This window comes from Hylobates moloch, unplaced genomic scaffold (genome assembly GCF_009828535.3).
Source record: "Hylobates moloch isolate HMO894 unplaced genomic scaffold, HMol_V3 SCAFFOLD_11, whole genome shotgun sequence".
Classification (NCBI taxonomy): Eukaryota; Metazoa; Chordata; class Mammalia; order Primates; family Hylobatidae; genus Hylobates; species Hylobates moloch.
The window spans coordinates 72,606,740-72,632,764 of record NW_026652286.1 but is presented as its reverse complement, the minus strand read 5'-3'; the positions used below and the strand labels follow the sequence as shown (position 1 = coordinate 72,632,764).

Sequence of the window (26,025 nt, the reverse complement as noted above, 5' to 3'; positions counted from 1 at the left end):
TGCCCACTTTTTGATGGGGTTGTTTGTTTTTTTCTTGTAAATTTGTTTGCATTCATTGTAGATTCTGGATATTAGCCCTTTGTCAGATGAGTAGGTTGCAAAAATTTTCTCCCATTCTGTAGGTTGCCTGTTCACTCTGATGGTAGTTTCTTTTGCTGTGCAGAAGCTCTTTAGTTTAATGAGATCCCATTTGTCAATGTACAAAAATCACATGCATTTCTTTATTTTCAATCTATAGACACTCTTACATAATCTTGAAGTTGGCATAATATATACACATTATTCTATGGTGATGTAACACACAATGATGACTTTTAAATCTCTTTCAGTAGCCCAGCTCTCTCTTATGGGTATTAGGAATGTATATCTGATTACCTATTCCCAAATTTCACATGGATTTCCCATGTACCCCATATCTCATATTCAAAACTGAATTCCTCATTTTTATCTACTTCTCTACTTCTTAAGCTGTGTTCTTTTCTGGTGAAGAGAATCATCGCCCATTCAATGAACTATGCTAAAGCCTTGAAATTGTTGTATATGCTAGCCTCCTCTACTCCAAAGCCTATAATTCATTAATTATCAAATGCTGGTAATCCTACCTTCTTAATATCCCCGTTACGTTTCCTGTCCTCCAGTGCTACCATCACTGCTTTTGTTCAGTCATTTAGCGCCTCTTGGCTGATTAGTTTTAGTAGCCCCTGAATTGGTTTCCAAGTCACCATTTTTTTCTGTTGGTTTCTCCATGCCATTACCTAACTGTGAAGCCTTTAGCAATTTTCATCATTTCTTTAATACTGGCTTTCTTCTCTTTAAAATGAATATTACATTTTTACCCTTTACCCGATAGTGTTGTTACTATTATATATATCTTATATAATACTGTGTATCTCTATCTATATATGTATATATAATACATACTTCAGTTTATGAAGTTTAATAGACTGTTGTTTACATAAATACACATTTAAATGTTTACATATATACATATAAACATACACACACACACACACATACAAACAACAAAGTCTATATAAACTAAGTAGTAAGCAAAAATCTTGTGATATAGCTCTGGTCATACATTCCAAGAGCATATATTCTAAAACTAAACATATGAGAAAACGGCACTTAAATAGATTATTTTTTAAGTTTCACAATCAATCAGGATTCTCATGCCTCTTAATAACACCTTCATAGATTTTTTTACTGCATGACAGAGCAAACTGCACATCATATATCAATGGTAATAGAGCGCTTGACTTCTTTAACGCAATGCTTAACTCTAAAGGTCTGTAAATACAAATGAGGTGTTTAAATTTGAAGATACGTTGGATAGATGGCAATACCTATAATTATAGAATCATCACTTCTGCCTGATTTGCACTTAAAAGTTACAGTTCCAACTGCTCCTATTATTGGAAAAGTAGTAATAACAATTATAACTATACCATGAAGTATTAAAACCTGAACATTCAATTTGAAGGCAGCTAAAATAAAAATGTAATGAAAAGTGAATCCATGAAATGCTTGCAATTCATACACATATGCTATATAGAGGCACTAAAGAGCAAAGGAAAGAACTGTGGAGTATTTATTATGGTTCATTTTTTCAGATTCTTTCTCCCTTTCTGGCATTAGGGTAGCATTACGGTGAATATTTCCCAACCACGGATCATCAATTTCTTATGTCAAAACTTTTTTCTAAGGCATGCATAATCATGGCCTAAAAATGTAGTTTCCAAATATGGCAAATGCCTTTTTATTTTATTTGTAAGTTCCAGGTCTTAGAAAAAAACACTAATACATCTTTATTTTCCAAATTAGAGTTGGCTGACCATTTTAATGGGCCAAGCAACTTACCATCATTACGCAGAGTGAGTGGCGTTGGAGGACTAAGGACTCTAGCATTCGTCACTGTGTTTTTCACCAGACAAATATAGCTGCCAACATCTGATGTTTGGACTTTAGAAATATAAAGGTTGCCTGTCTCCTGGGAAATGAACCGCCGGCTGTCTTCCACCACAAAGGAAGGGAACTCATTAAATACCCAGCTATAGATGATCTCTGAAAATACACAAAATTTGGTCAATGAAAGACTTTGATTTTTTCATTAACAGACGAAGCTCAAACAACAAAGCCTTTACAAAGCATTAGATATATTGCAAGGTCATACATATTTGATCCATGTATCTATATAATTTAGTATTTTATATTCAAAGGATTATTGCTAATGACTACGGTGAGATCTGAAATATTTCTTAGGATGTCTGACCTTGACTCATTTATTTATTCTTTCAATTCCAATGGGTATTGCACATGTTTTAGGTACTCAGAACTATGATAACACTGAAAATAGAAAGGTAAGAGACAATTCTCCATTTTCAAAGATCAATTTAATGAAGAAAATTTACCCAAACCTATGAAACAATGTAGAATAAGAAGATAGAGATATAGACCTTATTGTAAAGAAGGTGTGAGACAGGGGCACTTAAGCAATTAAACTTATCAAAGAAAGGCAAACTACATGTCTTCTGTCCCTATGTTCTCCTCTACACACATCCCATTTTGTAACCTAGTTTAATTTCTAAATTAAGTTTAAGTTCGTTGGGACTTTCAGAGACAGTATCATTACATTCTGACTCCACTACTTAGTGATGGTTTAAACTGAGCCAGTATTTAACTAACTTTTTGAGGTTCATTTTTAAAATTCATATAATTAGAATAATATTACATATGTCATAAGCTTCCAAAAAGACAATGTACCTAAGAACTTAATGAATAATATGCATTCATAAACTATGAAAAGTAACAATTCTGTTATCATCCCAGCCTAACAAAAAAAATTATCGTTAGGAGCTCCTTCTACATCCACCATTTAAATATAAGAAAAACAGTAAAGAGGATATAAAACAAGTCTGAAGGAATAATGGATCCTTAAATCTTTTCGGGTATGTTTTCCACAGAAAAATTTCAATGATAAGTTGAACACTGATGCTAAGCAAGATTTCGCTAATATTTATTATTAAAAGAAATTATATAGGCTGGGCGCGGTGGCTCACACCTGTAATCCCAGCACTTTGGGAGGCCGAGGTTGGGGGATCATGAGGTCAGGAGATCAAGACTATCCTGGCTAACACGGTGAAACCCCGTCTCTACTAAAAATACAAAAAAAAAAAAAAAATAGCCAGGCGTGGTGGCGGGCACCTGTATTCTTAGCTACTCGGGAGGCTAAGGCAGGATAATGGCTTGAACCCAAGAGGCGGAGCTTGCAGTGAGCCGAGATGGCGCCGCTGCACTCCAGCCTGGGCAACAGAGCAAGACTGTGTCTCAAAAAAAAAGGAAATTATATATTATAGTGCTAGCAGAAGCCTGAGAATTTTGAAATCTTATATTGCATTAATGCATAATTACAATATACAGATACAAAATCCAAAACTTTCAAATATTTTAACAATTGTTTTATAAAGAAAACTATTTTTTACAGTTACCGTCACCCAGTTGGCAGCCTTCGGTACATTTAATATTTTATTAATAATTTATTTAAAATATCCACATGACTACTCAAAGGAACGAAGGAACTCTGTAAAGTACAATTGAAATACTTCAACTTGTTCTTATACAGCTCAAGGAGACTCTAAATTCAAGGCTTTCTCACATTTAACAATGTGAATCCCTTTAATTGCTATAATGGAAGTGTTACTTGTCATTCACACATAATTCATATATTTTTAAATATATATTTTAAATATTTTATTAAATCAATTTTTTATTATTTTACTAAAATCTAATATAAAATAAGGGTTTTCTTAGTTTTTGGTTTATATTAAAGTTTCAGAGAAAAGAAAGCAATTAACAATTACAGGCCATCATCCATTAAATTTAAAAATACAGTTTCAGTTATACCGATGATATTTGTTGAGTTAATGTTTCGTATTTTTAGAACAGGAGAAAAACATTTACACAAAATTGGTATTTTCTCAGATTTTATAGGCAGGTAAGTATCTGGGGACTCAAAAATGCTTATTTAGTTCTTCAGATAAGTTTTCAGTTCCATGAACTGAAGCATTTCACAATTCCAAGAAGTATAAAAAGTAGAAATAGTACACAAGAGCTGACAACCTGAGTTTGCAGTGGATTTTCCGCCAGTGCCAAAAATGAAAATATTGGACTGAGTTAAACATCTATTAATATTCCTGTTTACTTTCTCCTATAAGGTTTTCCATTATCTATTCACATTTATTTAATATTGCCTTCAAAGAAATCATAAAAAAATCTATAAATCTATAATTATTTTTAGTATTATATTGTAATCTGAGAACTATAAAATATTTCAGGAAATAGTATAGTTAGCTCTGATGCCACAGTATTTAGCTTCATATACCACTTTCTTCCATACTAACCGCACCTGGCCCTTAAAAATAATTGAATGCATGCTGATCTATTAAGTGGTAAAAATTTAAGAGCGGTAGCATTCATTTCAGAAGGCATTGAGATTAGTAGGTCAACTATGATTTTCCCATTTTTTAAGGTTTTTTTTTTTAATAGTATGGTTATCTAAAGCAACTAAAATGTTTTAGAAGTTCTTGGTCTGATTCTTCAGTGAGTAGTCCCTATTTCAGCAGACAATGACCACTTTGAGATATCCTGTGCATCTATGTTATGAAAGTCTTCCTCGAGAATGCTTTTGCATGAACCCTACTTAGGATCAATTTTTTCCCCCATTTTTCTATGTAGTTTACTTTCTTTTTTTATTATTATCCTTTAAGTTCTGGGATACATGTGCAGAACATGCAAGTTTGTTACACAGGTATACAAAATGGTGTTGGGAAAACTGGCTAGCCACATGCAGAAAGCTGAACCTGGGCCCCTTGCTTACACTTTACACAAAAATTAACTCAAGATGGATTAAAAACTTAAATGTAAGACCTAAAGCCATAAAAACCCTAGAAGAAAATCTAGGCAATATCATCCAGGACACAGGCATGGGAAAAGACTTCATGACTAAAACACCAAAAGCAATTGCAACAAAAGGATCAATGTTTATGTTAAATTTCAATCGCATATTTTTGATACTATGTGGTAATATACATTTGGGCCACAAATCCATGTGCTGCATAGGCTTTTGGTTTCTCATTGGAGACATTTTGTCTTCTACTCTGAACCAGCAAGTCATTCCATCTGGAGTCTGACTTGGGCAGACACTGCTATTCAACTTCCAGTCTCAGGCAGACCCAAGGACTTGTCCTTTGCCCTGGCATGATCATTCATCCTTAGCTTTTAGACTTTAGGGTCTACTTCTGTAACATATAAAAAATGTACCTTACTTCCGAGATCTCCCTCAGGGTTAACACCAGAGAGTATGCTTTGGATTTTAGTTCTTATTTGTTTCTGATACTTTGGGATTTCCTTTTCTTTCTTGTGAGATCAGCTACATATTGAAATTTTCTTTGCTTTATTTCAGTCATCATTTCTAAATTTTGGTAGTGACAACATTTCCAGGTTAGCTGTCTCCTGCCCTAATTGAATGTCCAGATTTTAGGGATTCAAGTATTGCAGACTTTCTATGCAATTGCTGGAACTGATTCAGTGTCAATAAGCAGAGGATCTTCTCTTTGCTCACTAATAAGATGGTTATTTAAGTGATGTGTTTCCATATCTACAGAGTATATAAAAACAGGAGTACACATGTGGACAATGATGCTCCTTTCTCTTAACTGCAGTGCCATTAACAAAAAAAAAAGTGTGAGAATAGAGAATGAAACTGCATACTGGACTCTCTGAAGTCTTTGAAAACAATTTCAATGAGTAATCACAGTGATTCAACATTCTTTAATATAACTACATGTTGGGAAATAACCATTCTTCCTTCTAATAATGTGTGTACACATCAGAGGCTTTGGGTCAAAGAATTTGGAGGGAACACAATGGATATAGCATCTGAGTTGTTCAATGACTTAATTAAAAATGCAACTCTCCCAGGGAACCTATTTTCTTTATCCCTGTAAGTACAGAAAGAAAAACTTAAAAATCAGAAGCTTCTGTACTTTTATAAAATGCTCAACCTTATGGTAAGATTATCAGTTAACAGGCCTTATTTACCAAAATCCCTATTTTTTTGTTATTTCTGTAATATGAGATTCAGTGTTTTATTTGCCAAAAATCATATTTATAATTTGTGCTTTATTATGAAAATACAACTTTTGTCCAGGCACAGTAGCTCATGCCTGTAATCCCCACACTTTGGGAGGCTGAGGTGAGAGGATAGCTTGAGGCCAGGAGTTCAAACTTGCCATAAGCTGTGACTGTGCCACTGTGCCCCAGCCTGGATAATAGAGTTAGACCCCAAATCAAAAAAATAAAAAATAAATAACTTTTAGTTTATTTTTTAAATAGTTCAAGTTTTGCATTTATTTATTTTCTGTATGCTTGTATTAATGTTTACTGATGCTGCTTAGTGGAGTATATGTCAGGAGCATTTTAATATTTACAAATTGTCTTTTAATCATATTTATTTTCACAATTCCATCATCCATTATCACTCATCTCCTCTCTTTCATGATGACTTAATTGAAGCGAAGATACTTAAATAGGATAACTTAGTAAGTTCCTGGAGAAAATAGGGTTTTAAAAATTGTCACTACAATTATTTTCTTTTTTGAAAGTTTGTACCCAATCCTACCACTTTGGATTTCTGAATTAATGCCATTATGATAGAAATTGTAGAGAACTGTCCACTTAATTATGCATTACTACTGAGCATAAGGGACAAACTGAAATTGGTAGGAAATATATTTTACAATGATGATGTGTACCTTGATTGAAACAGAAAATGTCACTATTAGCCATGTCAATTACTCCTGGAAGCGCAGAGATTCAATCTACCTTCTTCATCATTATGTCTTTAAAACTCAACAGGATACTTGGTGTGTAGTTACTCCATAAATATTTGGTGAAAAATGCTTATTTGAGATAGAAATGTACCTATAATCTATTTATACAAACCTCTCTAAATTTAAAGAATTTCATTACAAATTTTCTAAGATCTAAATTGGCTTGTTCTGGCTTTGAGAATATGAGTCAAAGAGGATGCTTGATTTTGGGCTAAATAGAGACACTAAGTCTCTATTTATTATAGTAATATAGCCAGTTTTAACAATCTGGAATGTACTGCGAATGAGCAAAAGAGAAAAGGATCATTTTTACAAAGGTACTATGAAATATTTTCATGATTTATTCTGCTAGGTAAGTTAGATGAAATCTTAGAGGTAAGGGATATTAAATTTCAGGTAGTCCAATCCCTATCAGAGGTTAATAGCCTCATGTATGACCAATTATTTGCCTCTGCTTAAGCATGCTTATTAATATTTTGTTGAGGAAGCTGATTGGCAGCTCAAGTTATTTAATGGATCATATAGAAAAATCATTTTGGCTCCTAGATTTGGAGTGGGAGCTGAGATCAAGGCAACTGGGATATCAACAAGTAGTAGTGAAATATTTAAACACAGTTCAGGATATTATGAAAATATCAGATAGAGCTGGGAAAAAATTAGCATAAGAATTTACCTTGAGTCACACACTTTTCATGTTTTTTTTTACCTAGTCCTTCCCTTGGTCTGTGCCCCCCACTTTCCCTATCACACACAGACACATTAGAAGTTAGCATTTGTGAGTAAGACCATGGACTTCGAAATCACAGAGACCAGGCATTCAAAGATGGCTGCGTGACCTACCAACTATACCACCTTTAGGAAAGCTATTTAATTTTGCTCAAGCATTAATCTTCTCATCTGTAAACTAAAATTGGTGGAAGAAAGGGAAGGTTAAATGAAATATTTCACGTAAAATCAGTTCTACAGAAATCTAGTTATTATTATTTTAGTCATCTTCAACATCAAAGGTCTGAGTTTCAAATAGGTGAAGGAATCAGTGGAAAATTACAGCTGATTAGAGTCAGAGGGAAAATTAACATTTCTCTTCTCATTCTAAGCCTATATTTTATCAGTATATTAATCTTATTTAATTATTATAATTTTCCTAAACTTCAGTTTCAGTATCCATAAAATGGGACAGTAATGTCTACATGGTAGTAATGCTGAAGATTACACAAGCCACTTAAATGAGTGTTCAACATGCAGAAACTGCTCAATAAGGGGAGCTATTGGCTCAGGATAAACTATCTAGCATAAAGCACAATTTTGTAGAACACAAATTCATCTTGTACCTCGTACAATTGGATTTAATTTCCAAATGTCATAAGTTTCATCTATAAAAACACAACCAAAGATCCTGACAGTTACAATAGAATAAAGCTGTCTGACTCTTGGTTAGTACCAAGAGAAAGAATCAAGATTTTCTTTTTTTTTTTTAACTTGAGATGGAGTCTCACTCTGTCACCCAGGCTGGAGTGCAGTGGCGCAATCTTGGCTCACTGCAAGTTCCACCTACCGGGTTCACGCCATTCTCCTGCCTCAGCCTCCTGAGTAGCTGGGACTACAGACGCCCGCCACCACAGCTGGCTAATTTTTTTTTGTATTTTTAGTAGAGATGGGGTTTCACTGTGTTAGTCAGGATGGTCTCGATCTCCTGACCCCGTGATCCACCCGCCTTGGCCTTCCAAAATGCTGGGATTACAGGCGTGAGCCACTGTGCCCAGCCTCAGAATCAAGATATTTTTAAAGACGTTGTGAAGAATGCAAAAGAGAATACTTGCCATATGTTTGAAAAATGAAATTACTTTAAAACAAGGTAGGTTGTATTATTACATTAAATTTTAGTTATCTTGGTTGAACAAAACAAAGTAATAATTTTCTCTTTTTTATGCTTTGGAGACAAGTATTTTCATTATGTTTGTTACCTAAAGTCAAAAGAAGCAGAGTTCTTCATAATTATATCACCAAGACAGGAAAATATTTTATGTGCATGTAATTCAAAACACCTTTAGAAAAACATAAGACAAATAAAAGAATATGTATAATAAGAACAGTACTAAACTGGCATCATCTCATGATCCACAACTTAAGCAGGTCTGAGCTAGTGAATTCCAAGTTCTAGAGTTCAAGTGATTATACCCACTGGGTGAGAGCAGGTATTTTTATTTTCTCTGTGGAATACTTCACAGTGTGGAAGACATTTTTATCCCAGGAGCCCTGTGTCTAGATATAAAGGTCATTGCTAACCCTTTTCAAAAGGCAGCCTAAATTTCTTGCTTTGCTAAGGGGTTTCCAAATTATGTTGTATTGAATTGTAAGCTCTTAGCAGGTCTAGGGCCAGCATTTACTCAACAGTGTGCCAGAGTCAGTGGCACGAACTCAACCTAGGTTTCAAAATTTGTATTAAAAAGCATTCACTCCAGGCTTCCCATAATTCACTGATAAAGCCCACGAATCTCTGCCCTAATCAACGACAGACTATTTGTGCCCCAGAATCTTGCCAGGGACTATGACCTTAATGTGGTTATCAAATCTGTGAAAATGTTAGCTTAAAAAAAGATAAATATGGAGAACTACTGAAAGGCTGTAGAGTCGTTCCATGGACTCCGTTCAACTTTGGACATGACGAAAGTAATCTCAGCACTTATCCTTCATTAAATCAGGACACCACAGGGCATAACAACAACAACAACAGTAAACACTTATTGTCTCACATTGGGTTTATAGAAATAGAGTCAGTGAAGAGGACTCTCAAATATGATTTGACAAAATTTTTCCAGGAGGAAAAATTAAGAGAAGCAAGGTTAAGTTGAGGGAGAAAAAAATAAAGCTAACCAAAGATGTGGTCCGTGTTGGAGATTAGCTTAAGACTGATCCTACTTGGGGTTCTCAAACACAACTTCCACTGCAGCATTGGTAAGTGAGGCAAAAGAAGGCAAAGAGTATCAGCAAAGGCTATTTGCACCGTCTCCCCTGTATCCGTAAGTTATTAGCTGCTGGCTGGGGCAGGTGGAGTGCAGTGAGGGCAGGAAGCATGATTTTCCAGGTGTGGCAAATTTTCTGGAGAAGAGGAAGCAGCCAGTCTTCATAGCAGCTGCTGGATGTGCGCACGCATCGGGTGAAGAACGTCTGGATGGAGCACCAATAGAATCTAGCAAATGCTTACCACACTTAGAATGTGCCAGGCAGTGTGCTCTATGCATATTAATTCATTTAATTCTCATAGGAATAGGTAACCTCATTTTACAAATGGGAAAACTAAGATATAGAGTTGCCAATAACTTAAGAATGATTACAAAGCATCGGTCTTTATTTGAAAATAGAAAAAGAAACCTGGTGAATAGTGGTTTCAAATGTTTACTAGATTGAGTTTTATATGCATGCGATGTAATTTTGCAAATAAAAGTTTGATATTTGAAACAGTGACTAATTAGAGCAGTGTCTAGATTTCACTCACCAGACCAGAACAAAAGCAGGTTGGTGATTATTTCTATTAACATTAAGTCACGGTGTAATTAAACAATGGTCACAATGCCATACCAGTCTTAACCATATAAAACAGTAAGGATGTGGCCTGCTGGGTAGAGACCTACTATAAAATACCAGCACGGTGTACCTGAAACACAGATGTTCATAAATGTAAAAGATTTATTATTGCACAGTTACAAACAAGGATACTATTCCTCATATCCACTTACATTAAGATTTACAGAGTTGTCCAAATATTTTACTACGAAAAGTCGCACAGATAATAATTTTTAAATTAGCCTGTATTTTCTGGAATCAATGGCAGTCCACAAGATGGCAGTGCTTGATGCGTAGAAAGGTTTAATCTTGGACAATATTCCAAATGGAGGAAAATTAAGACCTTGGTTAGCAAAATAAAGTTTTCTTATATTCCTGTGTTTTACTTAGTAAAATATTACCTCTTATCCAAAGGATAATTGTCATTTACATATAACAAGAATAATTAAATTTTAACTTAGCTCTATGAATTAAAAGTAAATTCATAAGGCAGGTATTTAAAACAGTCAACATTTTTTCACTATGAATTTTTAAAAATGTTTAACTCCTTTTAATTTCATGTTATGCAAATTTTATGGTGAAAATTTGAAGATTTATTGCAGTCTAAATATTAACAGAAACAAATATGAATTTTATAAATTATCCCCCTTATAGGTAGGTGAGTCACAGAGGACAAAACCCTCTAGAGTTGTGAACTGCCTAAATTTTCTGTGTTAAATATAGAACTTGAGTTGCTTTTGGGTTTCATTTATAACATAGGTGCAGCAGAGAGTCTTCAGGTAAGACAAATTATTATAACAAGATTGTCTGCCCCTCAACTTATTCTTATATTCAATGTAATTTTTCAAAAATGTTCTTTGTGCTTTTATGGCTTAACTAATGCTCGTTTATCCTTCATGCAAATCTTTAATGAAGGTAATTTATTTGTCACATTGCCATGCACCATGTAGAAATAGTGGATACTGTCTATTTATCAACAGGCACTGAAATGGTTTATTTTCTGCATCAAGGGTTTGTCCTTATGGCTCACCTGTTTAAAAAAAAAAAAAAAAACCCAATCACAAAACACATATTTATTTCTGTTGATATGTAATCACTGTAATAAATCTTAAATTACTATTAATTCGTATGCACATAACATGAAAGTTTTGGCTGGGGTTTAGTTGAGTTCTTTTTCAAAAGTAGAAAAGTTGGTACAAGTTATGCTAGTAATATAAATAGTACAAAAACTATTAAGAATGCATTTTCTTTCTTATTCTACAAGGGGTTTCTCTGTAAAATCACATAGTTTTTAATTTTTATAATCATGTTTATATTTTTTATAATTTTGTTTATATCTTATAATCACATTTATGTTTGTATCATATTTATGATTAAAAACATACTCATTTTCATAATCAATGTTAAATCATGCTTATATATTAATTTTTATAATTACATTTATATCTACATTAATTTCATAATCTTAAAATTGATGTAGTTAATTTCATCAAATTATCATCAAAATATGTTTACAAAGTAGACATCATATCTTACTAGACAATTTTCTTGCAAATGTATTTTGATATTTGCATAGCTGTAAAATAATAAGATCTAGTACTAAATAATAGGGGGTTTGAACAATTAAAGAACACATAAATAAGAAAGTGTATCTTGGAAAAAATTGTCATATTTAAAGTAATTTGAGTGGCCATTTTTTTGAAACTAACATTCATGTTCTATCAGAGATATACGTAATATACATACTATGGATACATGGATGAAAGGTTTTAATGGAATAATAAATTGTTGATTCTCCCTAAGTTATTTTTCCCCTTTCTCTTACTTTTTTGCCCAGTAGTTTTCTAGGCTTTGGTGTTCTAAACTGGCTTTCCCTTGGTCAGTTCCCATACTGTCAGTCTTTATCAATTTTTCTAATTCCAAGATACAGCAGAGATTGACTTTTTAAAATCTAAACGTGTTCAGACTTCTTTGTTGAGTATCGATCACTCAGATGTGTTTTGTGTATTCGCCACAAGTGTGGGCTCTGCAGTATATTTTTCCCACTAAGCCTCTGTTCCTAGTTTGTGGGTTAATTAATAATTCTGGTGATTGACTCAGTGATATTTTCCCAAATCTCAAGACTAGAATCTATTATAGCTTAAATAAAAATACTATAATTTTCTTGGAACCCAGGAGAGTTACACAATATTGTATTTGTGGAAACAGGAAAACTGTATGTCTGCAGGGATTACTGAAAATTTCAAGAATGTAAACCAGTTGTTAGGTGAATAAATTTATTCACAAAACACTGATTTAGGAGTTGACTGTTAAAGATGAGATTGAGAAATTCTGATTGGTGGGGATCACCCAAAGAAATTGTGACTGCACAGAAACTGTTAAACTGGAAATCAAGAAAAATCGGGATACTTTATGTCAAACAATGATCAGGGTAAGAAAATAGATTTTTTTTTATGCTTGTACTTATGCCTTCTTTGTAGTGAAAAAATAAAAAGCTTAAACACTGGTGTTAGTAACACAATTTGTATCATAGTAGAGTGACATGAAATGTGTATTAAGTGCCTAGATTCATATTCCAACTGAGACCTCTGGGGAAGAACTGAGAACTGGCTTCTTCAGTTCTGTTTCTTCATCTATGAAATGATAAAACCAAGCTCGTAGGATTTTGTGGGAAATTTCAGAAAAAAAAGTGTTAACATCATTATTTCAGGTATATAGTAAGTGCTCAAAATGTCATTATTATTGAAAATTCTAACCTACAAACACACACACACACACACACACACAGAGGTTTTATTTTTTGCTATGTTTACCTTCTATGCAGAATCATCCTAGCAGTCATTCTAAAAAAGCTTCATAAAACATAGCCTCTTACCTAAAAATACATATGTACATAAAAGAGGCATTGGACTTTGCAGGACAGTCATACACCCATATTCTATTCTTGTTCCAATTTACCATGCAAAAATTATCCATTATGCAGAACTAAAATATCTGTAAATTCTATAGTATATGTCGCTCTGCAGTATTCCAATCTCATATCAAATTGCAGTTTAGGAGTAGTTTTACTCTTTATACACGTCACATGCCTACTAATAGACCTTAAATGGCTCTCTGATATGGAACTCTTTGTCATGGAATTTAAAATCTGTGATAATCTGATTTGCTGGCATACCTGTACTCATCTCTTTCTTAACCATCCGATACTATCAGCCACTCTTCACTATCATCAATGCTTCATCTTACGTTGAGTGATTCTCAAATCCATGTGTCTTTCATCATGTTATTTCCCTAGACCAGAATGCACTCCCCTCCTACCATCCGCTGCCCAGCTGCACGCTTGGACACAATCCAAGTACAAGTACTACTGCCTCAAAGAAGGTTTTCAGAGTCACATTATTTCCATTTATTTGTGTCCTCTCTTATTCCCTTGAGCAGTAGTTTGTAGTTCTTGAAGAGGTCCCTTCATGTCCCTTGTAAGTTGTATTCATAGGTATGTATTTTCTTTGTAGCAATTGTGAATGGGAGTTCACTCATGATTTGGCTCTGTTTGTCTATTATTGGTGTATAGGAATGCTTGTGATTTTTGCACGTTGATTTTGTATCCTGAGACTTAGCTGAAGTTGTTTATCAGCTTAAGGAGTTTTTGGGCTGAGACAATGAGGTTTTCTAAATATATAATCACGTCATCTGCAAATAGAGACAATTTGACTTTCTCTTTTCCTGTTTGAATACTCTTTATTTCTTTCTCTTGCCTGATTGCCCTGGCCAGAACTTCCAATACTACGTTGAATAGCAGTGGTGAAAGAGGGCATCCTTGTCCTGTGCTGGTTTTCAAGGAGAATGCTTCCAGCCTTTGCCCATTCAGTATGATATTGGCTATAGGTTTGTCATAAATAGCTCTTATTATTTTGAGATACGTTCTGTCGATACCTAGTTTATTAAGAGTTTTTAGCATGGGCCGGGCGCGGTGGCTCACATCTGTAATCCCAGCAATTTGGGAGGCCGAGGAGGGTGGATAACAAGGTCAGGAGATCGAGACCATGGTGAAACCCCGTCTCTACTAAAAATACAAAAAATTAGCCAGGCGCGGTGGCGGGTGCCTGTAGTCCCAGCTACTCCGGAGGCTGAGGCAGGAGAATGGCGTGAGGGGACAGGGATTCCGTCTCAAAAAAAAAAAAAAAAAAAAAAAAAGACAAGATTTTTAGATGAAAGTTTTGATTTTGTCAGTTTTTTGTGGTTTTTGTCATTGGCTCTGTTTATGTGATGGATTACGTTTATTGATTTGCGTTTGTTGAACAGCCTTGCATCCCAGGAATGAAGCCGACTTGATCATGGTGGATAAGCTTTTTGATGTACTACTGGATTCAGTTTGCCAGTATTTTATTGAGGATTTTCACATCGATGTTCATCAGGGATATTGGCCAGAAATTTTCTTTTTTTGTTGCGTCTCTACCAGGTTTTGGAATGAGAGTGATGCTGGCCTCATAAAATGAGTTAGGGAGGAGTCCCTCTTTTTCTGTTGTTTGGAATAGTTTCAGAAGCAATGGTACCAAGTCTTCTTTGTACCTCTGGTAGAATTTGGCTGTGAATCCGCCTGGTCCTGGGCTCTTTTTCATTGGTAGGCTATTAGTTACTGCCTCAATTTCAGAACTTGTTATTGGTCTATTCAAGGATTTGACTTCTTCCTGGTTTAGTCTCAGGAGTGTGTATGTGTCCAGGAATTTATCCATTTCTTCTAGATTTTCTAGTTTATTTGCATAGAGGTGTTTATAGTATTCTCTGATAGTAGTTTGTATTTTTGTGGGATCAGTGGTTATATCCCCTTAATTGTTTTTCATTGTGTCTCTTTGATCCTTCTCTCTTTTCTTATTAGTCTGGCTAACAGTCTATCTATTTTGTTAATCTTTTCACAAAACCAGCTCCTGGATTCACTGATTTTTTGAAAGCTTTTTTTGTATCTCTATCTCCTTCAGTTCTGCTCTGATCTTAGTTATTTCTTGTCTCCTGCTAGCTTTTGAATTTGTTTGCTCTTGCTTCTCTAGTTCTTTTAATTGTGATGTTAGGGTGTCGATTTTAGATCTTTCCCGCTTTCTCATATGGGCATTTAGTGCTATAAATTTCCCTCTTAACACTGCTTTAGCTGTGTCCCAGAGATCAATATTGTGAAAATGACCATACTGCCTAAAGTAATTCATAGACTGAATGCTTTTCCTATCAAGCTATCATTGACTTTCTTCACAGAGCTAGAAAAAAAAATACTTTAAATTTTATATGGAACCAAAGAAGAGCCCCTATAGCCAAGACAATCCTAAGCAAAAACAACAAAGCTGGAGGCATAATGCTACCTGACTTCAAACTATGCTACAAGGCTACAGTAACCAAAACAGTATGGTACTGGTACCAAAACAGATATATAGACCAATGGAACAGAACAGAGGCCTCAGAAATAACACTACACATCTACAACCAGCTGATTTTTGACAAACCTGACAAAAACAAGCAATGGGGAAAGGATTTCCTATTTAATAGATGATGGTGGGAAAACTGGCTAGCGATATGCAGAAAACAGAAACTGGACCCCTTCCTTACACCTTACACATAAATTAACTCAAGATGGATTAAAGACTTAAACATAAAACCTTAAACCATAAAAACCCTAGAAGAAAACCTAGGCAATACCATTCAGGACATAGGCATGGTCAAAGACTTCATGACTAAAACACCAAAAGAAATAGCAACAAAAGCCAACACTGACAAATGGGATCTAATTAAACTAAAGAGCTGCTGCACAGCAAAAGAAACTATCATCACAGTGAACAGGCAACATATAGAATGGGAGAAAATTTTTGCAATCTATCCATCCTGCAAAGGTCTAATATCCAGAATCTACAAAGAACTTAAACAAATTTACAAAAAAAAAAAAAAAAAAAAAAAAAACCAACCCCTTCAAAAAGTGGGCAAGGGATATGAACAAACACTTTTCAGAAGAAGACATTTATGCAGCCAACAAACATATGAAAAAAAGCCTATCATCACTGGTTATTAGAGAAGTGCAAATCAAAACCACAATGAGACACCATCTCATGCCAGTTAGAATGGCGATCATTAAAAAGTCAGGAAACAACAGATGCTGACAAAGATGTGGAGAAATAGAAATGCTTTTAACCTGTTGAGGGGAATGTAAATTAGTTCAACCACTGTGGAAGACAGTGTGATGATTCCTCAAGGATCTAGAACCAGATATTCAATTTGACCCAGCAATCCCATTACTGGGTTTATAAATCATTCTACAATAAAGACACATGCTCACCTATGTTTATTGGAGCACTGTTTACAATAACAAAGACTTGGAACCAACCCAAATACTCACCAATGATAGACTGGATAAAGAAAATATGGTACATATACACCACATATTCCATATGTGGTACATATGGAATACTATGCAGCCATAAAAAAGAATGAGTGCATGTCCTTTGTAGGGACATGGATGAAGCTGGAATCCATCATTCTCAGCATACTAACACAGGAACAGAAAACCAAAAACCGCATGTTCTCACTCCTAAGTGGGACTTGAACAATGAGAACATATGGACATAGGGAGGGGAACATCATACACTGGGGCCTGTCGGGGTTGTGGAGGAGAAGAGAAGGGAGAGCATTAGGACAAATATCTAATGCATGCAAGGCTTCAAACCTAGATTATGGGTTATAGGTGCAGCAAACCACCATGGCACATTGCCTATGTAACAAACCTGTACATTCTGCACATGTATCCCAGAACTTAAAGATAAAAAAAGTCACATTAATTTAAAATTCACCCTTCTTTTCTGAAATGTTGTAGATATATCATTAACTCGTGTACTGATTTCCTTACAATAGTGCCAATTTACACCAGTTTTCCCAGAAAGAGTATTAATATTCCCCTTTTACACTCTCAAAACATGATCCAGTTTGGATATTATTTATATATATATTATATGGTCTCCCTATGCCCTTTCCGTCATCCACACAATACATTCCTCTTGTAATGGTCCTATGTTCTCCCATAGTTTTCTGGATGCATCATCTTCCCTACCAGATCACATATTCATCTAGAGCAGGAGCTCTGTCATACGCTTACTTTGCAAATGTGGCATACAGGTGAAAAATAAACTTATTTAAATTAATTTAATTTTAGAAATTTTGAAGAGTGTTATGTTACCAGTAAAGATAGTTGGAGCTATCTTGAGTTGCCCCAAATTGTTAATGGATATTATTACTCTAATTGTCGAAAATAGTTTCCAACTCACTAGAGTATCCAGTAAGTAGTTTATGAATCCCTTTCTGATGATGAATACAGTGTTTGGTTATTTTAAGTTTAGTGAAATCAGGTGTTTTCTTTTCACCCTATTTCAACCCTTGGTAATAGATTAAATTTATAAGTTCTATTTATAAACTCTATTAGGACTGACATGATTTTGCCTGACTCTTTTTAACTACAACACTGTCTTTTATTTCTTCAATCCACCCTAGCCACACTGGCCCTGCTGTTAGTTTCCAACTTAGGACACGTGCATTAATTTTTACCTTAGCCTCAAACACGCATTCCCCAGATACCTGCATGGCTCATTACTTAAATTCTTTTAGGTCTCTGCTCAAATGACTCCCTCCGGGAGGTCTTTGTGGATTTGCCGACCTTAACCAGAACTATCAATAATCAATCTCTCTCTCTCTGTCTGTGTGTGTGTGTGTGTGTGTGTGTGTGTCTGTCTGTCTGTCTGTCTGTCTTATGTATTTACCTCTTATTACTTGTCTCCTGCATGGCAGTAAGTGTGTTCTTAGGGAAGAAATCTTGTCTGTGTTTTATCTGCTTTGTCCATTACCATACCTATCAGTAGTGTAAAAAGTGGATGGTACACAATAAATAATTTTTGAATGAATAAAAAAGAAAAGAAATGCAGACAGTAAAATGTTTCCCTACCATATGCCATAAAATAATTATTTTAAAAACTATTATATTGGGTAAAGTTTACCTCTTTATAAGGCAATAAATAAAATAATTAAAATGATTTATCTGGAAGTTTTTCTAGAAACCCTGGAAATGCATGTATCCTAATATATAGGTAGATATGTTGAGATAAGGACATGAGATTTGAACAAATTCCAGTATTCTAGCTAAATTGTGTAGGTCCCATTAGATTGACCTAAAGTAAATAAAATTTATAGTGGCAACAATATGATTATTAATTGCTTTCACAAATGTTGGAAGTGGGAGAGAAAATTAACGAAACATACAAAATTTTTAAATGAACTGGAAGACCGGTAAGCACATTTCTAAGTCCCAATGTTTTTCGCTTCCTTTTCCAAGCTGATTCAGTTTAGGGTGAATATTTGTTAATACAGAACATGTCATCCTTGTTTTTTCATTAATTATTTTGTTATCAAGGCTACCATTTTGAGATTTTGCTTCCTTGTACAGTTTTGCATTACTTTTAACTTAGCCTGAGTCTTTCCTTTAATTACAAGGAAATTCCAACAAAATGTATGTTTTAATCTATCTGGGGAAAAATACCATATTTTCCAGTGGTAGATCTTTGTGGTAGAATGGTAACCATGCAGCATTGATTTTATGAACTCTCTAATGAAGTTCTCAGCTAAGACTGCCACAATTTTAAAACACAACATAACTGTATTTTAAAGTGGACAAGTACTGTCTCATACACCAATATTTTCATCAATAATTTTATCAAGGAAGAGATGAAAATGCAAATGTAGAAGGTGACTAAGGGGATACTAATAATGTTGATGGTGTTGTAATACTATATTTAGATAAACGCTTTATGATTAAATGATGTAGTAGTATCTTTATGAGAACACTAGGTACTAGCCTTTATGGGGCCATTTAAATGTTAATAATAACAACTTTGAAATACTATACTCCTCTTGGAAAGGCTCATGGTCTATGCCTCTTTTCCACTTTTACTTTTGTTCATTCATTTATTGTCTCTTTATTTCAAAGAGTCAGCAGTCTCTACTAATGACTAATATTTGGAGGATCTAAAAGCTAAAGAGCACAAATTACACAAATTTAATGTTGATGTAAAATATCATCTTAATGCATAACCTCCATATGATCTAGATCAAGTTTTCTCAATCTCAGCACTCTTGACATTGGGGGCTGATAATTCTTTGTCATGAGAGACTGTCCTCTGCACTGTAGATGTGTATTAGCATCACTGACCTTCACCCACTAGATGCTGACAGCATCCTGCCCCTCCTCCCCTGCTCCAATTTAAAGCAATTAAACATGTCTCTAGACATTTCCAAATGTATACTGGTGGTAAAATCATCCCTGGTTGAGAACTAATCCAGAAGTGAAATATTCTGGTTACCAAACATTTGGGTTATTTGGTGATTATTTCATTTTAAAAATAGATAGATCAACAGATAAAAGCTAACTGCTTTGAGTTTTCATTTTATTTTTAAGGGCAGGATACGATAACTCCTTCATGATTTAACTTCCATAACACAAACATATAGAGGAGGTTCTCAGTACAGTTTCCTAAACTGAATTCAAATTTAGGACTCAATCATATTCACAGCACAGAATGATAAGGGACATTATTTACCTTTGATCTAATAGGTCAAAATGTAGCTTAATATTTTGGTAACAATTCAGATCATATTTTGGTAGTGATTTGGGCCCTATTTTTTTCTATTAAATATCAAAATAATTAAAAAAATAAAATATTTGGTTGAATATTGATACAGTGACACATGGACACTATTAGATTGTCATTTTCCTTCTTTTTATAAAAATCTTACACACTGTAGAAAAAAGTTTGCATTGCGAGAGTTTTTCAGTTGTTTGTTTCTGCATAAATAATTTACCTTGTAGAGATACACACTTGCAAATAATGTGAAGAATTCTGAATCAATGAATTAAACTGACTTCTTTTTACTCAATCATTTTGAGGTTAATTTTATTTTTTCACATTTTTAAAGTAACAAAATATGTATTTCTAGAACTTATTTGGTTGCGCTAAAAAAGAAGCTGATATAAATTACTTCAAGATAATGGGAAAAATGCAAATTTATAGTAAACATAATAAAGGAGGAAGAAGCCATTTGCATGAGTATTTAAGGTTCTTACGATCTGAAATAAATAGAAAAGAAAGAAATCAATTTTTTACATTGTTAGAGAAATGTTCAGGTTATTAAATCACCATTTTAAGGTATTTTGTTGACTTATGAGTTCATCTTTTTAAATTTTTTTTAGAATGCAGAAATTAGAAACACCGGAGGGTTAATAAATCAGCTCAATAAAAGGTAGTCAGTCTACTGTGGGCAAACCTATACAAGTTTCAGTGTTTACAAAGAGTAATAAATTGTAAGACCTCATAATTCAGAATGCGTCAAATCATGCAAATACTAATTGAGACGTAAGGCAATTAGATTCTCTAAAACAAATTTCCAGTTTAAAATTTTTCAAATCATTCCTTTACCATTTATTATTTCTATCACCTAGACTATTTACTAAATGTTCCTCAGTCTTTGTTGCCCTATTTGAGAGGTAGAGATATATTTTTCTTATTATTTTGTAACTATTACATAGAAATGATTTAAGTAAAGTAGGTACATTGCGGCTTGGTGTCTAGCAAGCAAGCATTCACTAAATTGATTATGTTATTAGTTTAGAATATCTTTTAGATAAAGAAGATTTTTGAGACAGAACAATTCTATATATCAGGACAAAAATTTCAAGGTTATTCTAATTCAACTGGTATTGAATTAATACTGTATTTTCTCCCATTTACCTTGGCTTAAAATAATTCAGAACTATTCCTGGCTTCTTGCAATTCCCATTATGTGCCATGATTCCCTGGGTAGATAGATCTAAGAGCTGATTGCTCCAAGGATAAAACTGTCTCTCAAATATTACATAGGAACTGTTTTAGTACCTATGTATATATTAAGAACTTACTATGTGTCAGACATTTTGCTAAGCAGTCTCTATTATTTGCAATAATATTATTGTTTATCTTCATTTTATTCTATTGAAACTAAGGATCGATAAAATGATGTATTTTGTTTCCTGTACAAGACATGGGTATGGTTTATAACTAGAATCCTAGAATGTAATTAAAATAGTGAAGACTTTCCAAGCATAGGGAGTCACTTGTCCTATGAACCTACAGATTTGGAAGCTATAAGTATCACAGTTCACACCCTTTCCTCCATCAAATCTTTTAAAAATAAAAATTCCTTTTGATTTATTTTATTAGATCCATTCTTAGAATAGAGAATATTTATTTTAAAAGCTTTAGAGCCTATTTTCATGATACAAACACTACCTCCAAAACAGAAAGCAGGATATGTATTTAATAAGAGGTTTTTGGAATGTTTTGTTTTCTTTTGTTAAACACAGTAGAAGGTACAAAATGCAAAGTTGTATCTTCTATGCACAACAGGCTAAACTTCTACAGTTTACTGGTGCCTGGTTCAGTTTCAAGATTAAGGCATTCTATCAGTTAAACCTCAGGCTGAAGCACTGTAACATTTAGGACTCTCGGTTTTCCACTGGAGAAGCAATGCTGCTATTAGAGTACTTTCCCATCTTCCTGGCCTGTTTGTCAAGCTTCAAGCTGCAGCTGCTTACAGGCTCAGAGAGAGTTCATGTCCTAAGGGAAAAGCAAAGTTCTCAAGTACATTTAAAGTAGCTCATAGTTTTCCCTGATCTTTTCTCCTTCCATCTTTCTCTTATGTACAATATGGAGCCACAAAAATGGCACCCAGAGTGATCCTTGCTGACATAACCTGAACGGCAGCCTGAGCACACACATCTCTGAAGCACAGCCCTGTCACCGCTGGCCATTCTGCCTGCATTCAGACTGTGCTAATTGAGCGAGGTCAGCCAGTTTTCTCTCTCCAGACTTTCATTCTCCCTGAGGGGAAGAACGGTTCCAGTGAATGATCCACCAAGTCTAACGGCGCTCATTTTCCATGCTTGTTAGCTTCATGCCGTTTTGCAACAGCATAAGAGAACGCATTTATATGGCTATCCTCCAGACCTGCTTTGCAGAGAGATCTCAGAACTGCAGCTCTTAGGTGCTGACGTTCGTCTCCCCATCATACATGGGCATATTCTAATTACAGTTACACTGCTTATTATACTTTATGCTCTAAAGAACTCTGCGTAACAACGTGTTTTGTAAAAGGAATCCATTTGAAAAAGCTATCTTAACTAAATTAATTTAGAAAGATCACAGATCTAGCTCAAGAATCCTGTTTCATTTTTTTCTTTTTCCTTTAGTGTTTTTATCAGGAAAATAAAATATGGAGACCTACCTTATATGTGCTGTATTACATACACTTAGCTCTGTGCCTCTCGTGGTAAAAATCATCCCTGTGCCTCTCATGTGGTAAGAACTCCATCGATATCACGGTTGCTTCCTTGCTAATGAAATGTACATTTCTATAACATATTCCTGCCTTGCCTGTGGTTAATATTTAAGAGGAACCTTATATTTAACTCTTATAACATATCCCTGCCTTGCCTGTCATTAATATTTAAGGAGAACCCTACATTTAACACAACAGACTTCCATCTCAACCAGGAATGTTTTGTTTATAAATATGATGAGACAACGATGACAGCAGTGCTTCAGACTTTACTTTCATCGTTTTCTTAGTCACATCTGGCTGCTTGATCTGCAGGACTATTATTCCCCATATACCCTGATCCTCTCTGGGATGTCAACCTTACAGCAAGCTAGAGAGAAATAAGCCTATATTATTTGACATTGTTTGGACTTTTTAATAAGGTTTACATACAACTCTTCCACTGTTATAGGATAGTCTGGATTTCTTCTCATCTTGTTCAAAAACAAAAAGGCTACTTGTTGCTAAGCACTTAGCAGGCAGTGTCCTTTTGAAAAAAAGGATAAGAAAATAGATAAGGCCCTTTGTGTAACAGAATTAATTGGATAATATTCACCCAGTTCCTATTATAGTCTGAAGGAAAGAAAGAGAAAATTGTATAGTTTTAGAACTTTACTAAATGGAAACAACAGAAGGAAAACTTACTGGACATCTGCTTAGGCAACATGCTAGTTGTATTTTAAGTGAACAAGTCAGCGGACAGGTGGATGCTTATGTCTGCAACCCCTGCTATTTAGTATCTTTAGGTAAATAATTTTTTTAATAACCCCTGCAAATGTTTTCAGCAGGAGGTAAAAATAATGACTGCGCCTTATAAACATTGAAGAGAGACTAGAGCTGTGCCCTTGGAGCCCTTCTGCTTTGCAAAGTATCTTTCTTGAAATAGATTTGATGGAAGGGATAGGATTCATTATTCCTGGTGGAAATACAACGTAAAAGTAGAGAGGAAGAATCAAAACATATGTGAGAGAATGGCAATGAATGCCCTCTATAAAACTAAAAGTGAACTGGATTCCAGCATGGTAGGATAAAAGAGAGGCTAGGAAATATACTTGTTCTCTTTGTTCTACACACAACCTCCTCTACAGAAGACTAACTAGTAGTCTGGCAATTTAAAGTTCATTGGTTTGAGCAAAGGGCAACAGTAAAGAGTACCAGCAGGCTGAGAAAAAGAGATTCACAACTAGCGCAAAAATGACTAGGTGAGGCTAACTTAAATTGTTACACTCTTTTTGAAAGACAGTTTGACAATACTTATCAATAAACTTAATACTGATTCTCTCACAAGGAAATTCCACCACTAGAAATTTAGTATCAAAAAATAATTACATACATGTATATAATATATACACAACACACACATATATATACATACATACACACACACATGGTTCTCTATTAATGTTCATTGCAAAGCAATTTACAATAAGAAATATTTTTGAAAATGCCCTCAAATTTCTAGTATCAGAGTAGAGATTAAATAATCTTTCTGGAATACATGCAGCCATTAAAAATTGGGGATTAAATAATTTTTAACATGGAATGTTTATAATATAATGCTCATCGAAAAAATCTAATCTCTAAGGTCCTAAGGCATGTATTATATGTAATAAATTAACTTATCTTCTATTACTTAAAATGGTTTTAGTTATGTACCATTCTTGGGGGAACTAAGAAAATAGTCAATCAAATCATTTTCTATAGGGCTCAATTTTCTTGTGCAACACTGGATGACAATGACTAGCTTCAATACACTATTCTAGGTCATATATTTATAGAATCTGAACAATAGCAGGTGTTTACTAATTTATTAATATTTTTATATCTTATAAAATTTAATTATATTGATATAGATATACATCTACATGAAGATAAATATGCGTTGGAGACGTATTTCCATTTTCTAGATATTAGTACTTTTTCACTATAAACATTTGTAATTTGTATTGTTTTAGGACTAATCACCATATGTATATATACACACACAGACACACACATACACATACGTGTGTGTGCGTGTGTGTGTATAAAATCGTACTTTTTCTTTTTTTTTTTTTTCTGAGACTGAGTCTCACTCTGTTGCCCAAGCTGGAGTGCAGCGGTGCAATCTCAGCTCACTGCAACCTCTGCCTCCCAGGTTCAAGAGATTCTCCTGCCTCAGCCTCCTGACTACAGGTGCGTACCACTACACCCAGCTAATTTTTGTATTTTTAGTAGACACAGAGTTTCACCATGCTGGCCAGGCTGGCCTTGAACTCCTGACCTCAGGGGATCCACCCACCGTGGCCTTGCCTGTGGTTAATGAGAAACCAGGCCCAGCTCATACTTTGATTTTCAATTTTATCATAGAATCATTGTACATATTAAATTATTTTTTCTACTTCTCTGAAAGAAATGGAGGTGGTGGGGGATAAGAATAATTTAGAAAATGTTTATATGAGACAAATATAGCAATTATACCTTGATTGCTTTTATCATGTGCATGTGGACCTCCAATATAAACTGAGATTTTTAAAACAATTGTCAATTGACTCAAAAATATGTGTATTAATATATGTGGCTGGTTACAATTTCTAATGCTTCTGTCTAGAAACTGCAAAGATATAGCTGAACTCTGGGTTAAAAAAAGATTCTTCAACTAAGAGAAAGAAAAAGCAAGTAAATATAACCACAGCTGTTTGTGCTTTCATTTCAATGGCATCTGTATGACTAATATTTGATTTCTTCAGCCAGAAATGGAAAGAATGTTAACTATGAAAGGAGGAAAATACATGTTCTATAAAGTCCCCACATTTACACAAAAAACCATATATTTCATTCCAAAATGCTGCAAACAATATACACTATCATCAAAATTATATATAAATTTTCAAACATAGAATGATAGCAACATAAAGGGTAATAGCAAGATTTTCCTATAGCTCCACAGATATAAATGCTGAAAGCAAGTTACTTTCAATGAGAAAATGAAGTAAGTACCTATAATATGAAAACATAAAATCACACAAAGACATATACTTCTTCACCTGAAGATTTATATTCTAATCCCATAGCAGCTTTATTCATAATAGTCAAAAATTGAAAACAGTTGAAATGTACATCAACTGATAAATGGATAAACACCTGAAGCAGTAGGTTTTGTGCA

At 34.3% G+C, this 26,025-nt stretch overlaps 1 protein-coding gene across 1 annotated transcript in view; it reads right to left on the bottom strand.

The window, feature by feature from the left end:
- CNTN5 (contactin 5) overlaps nt 1-26,025 on the bottom strand; it is a 1,349,686-nt gene that overhangs the window by 394,516 nt on the left and 929,145 nt on the right. Inside the window, exon 8 of the mRNA XM_032167221.2 lies at nt 1,861-2,064. Coding sequence (XP_032023112.1) covers nt 1,861-2,064 — 204 coding nt within the window. The remainder of the gene's footprint in view (nt 1-1,860; nt 2,065-26,025) is intronic.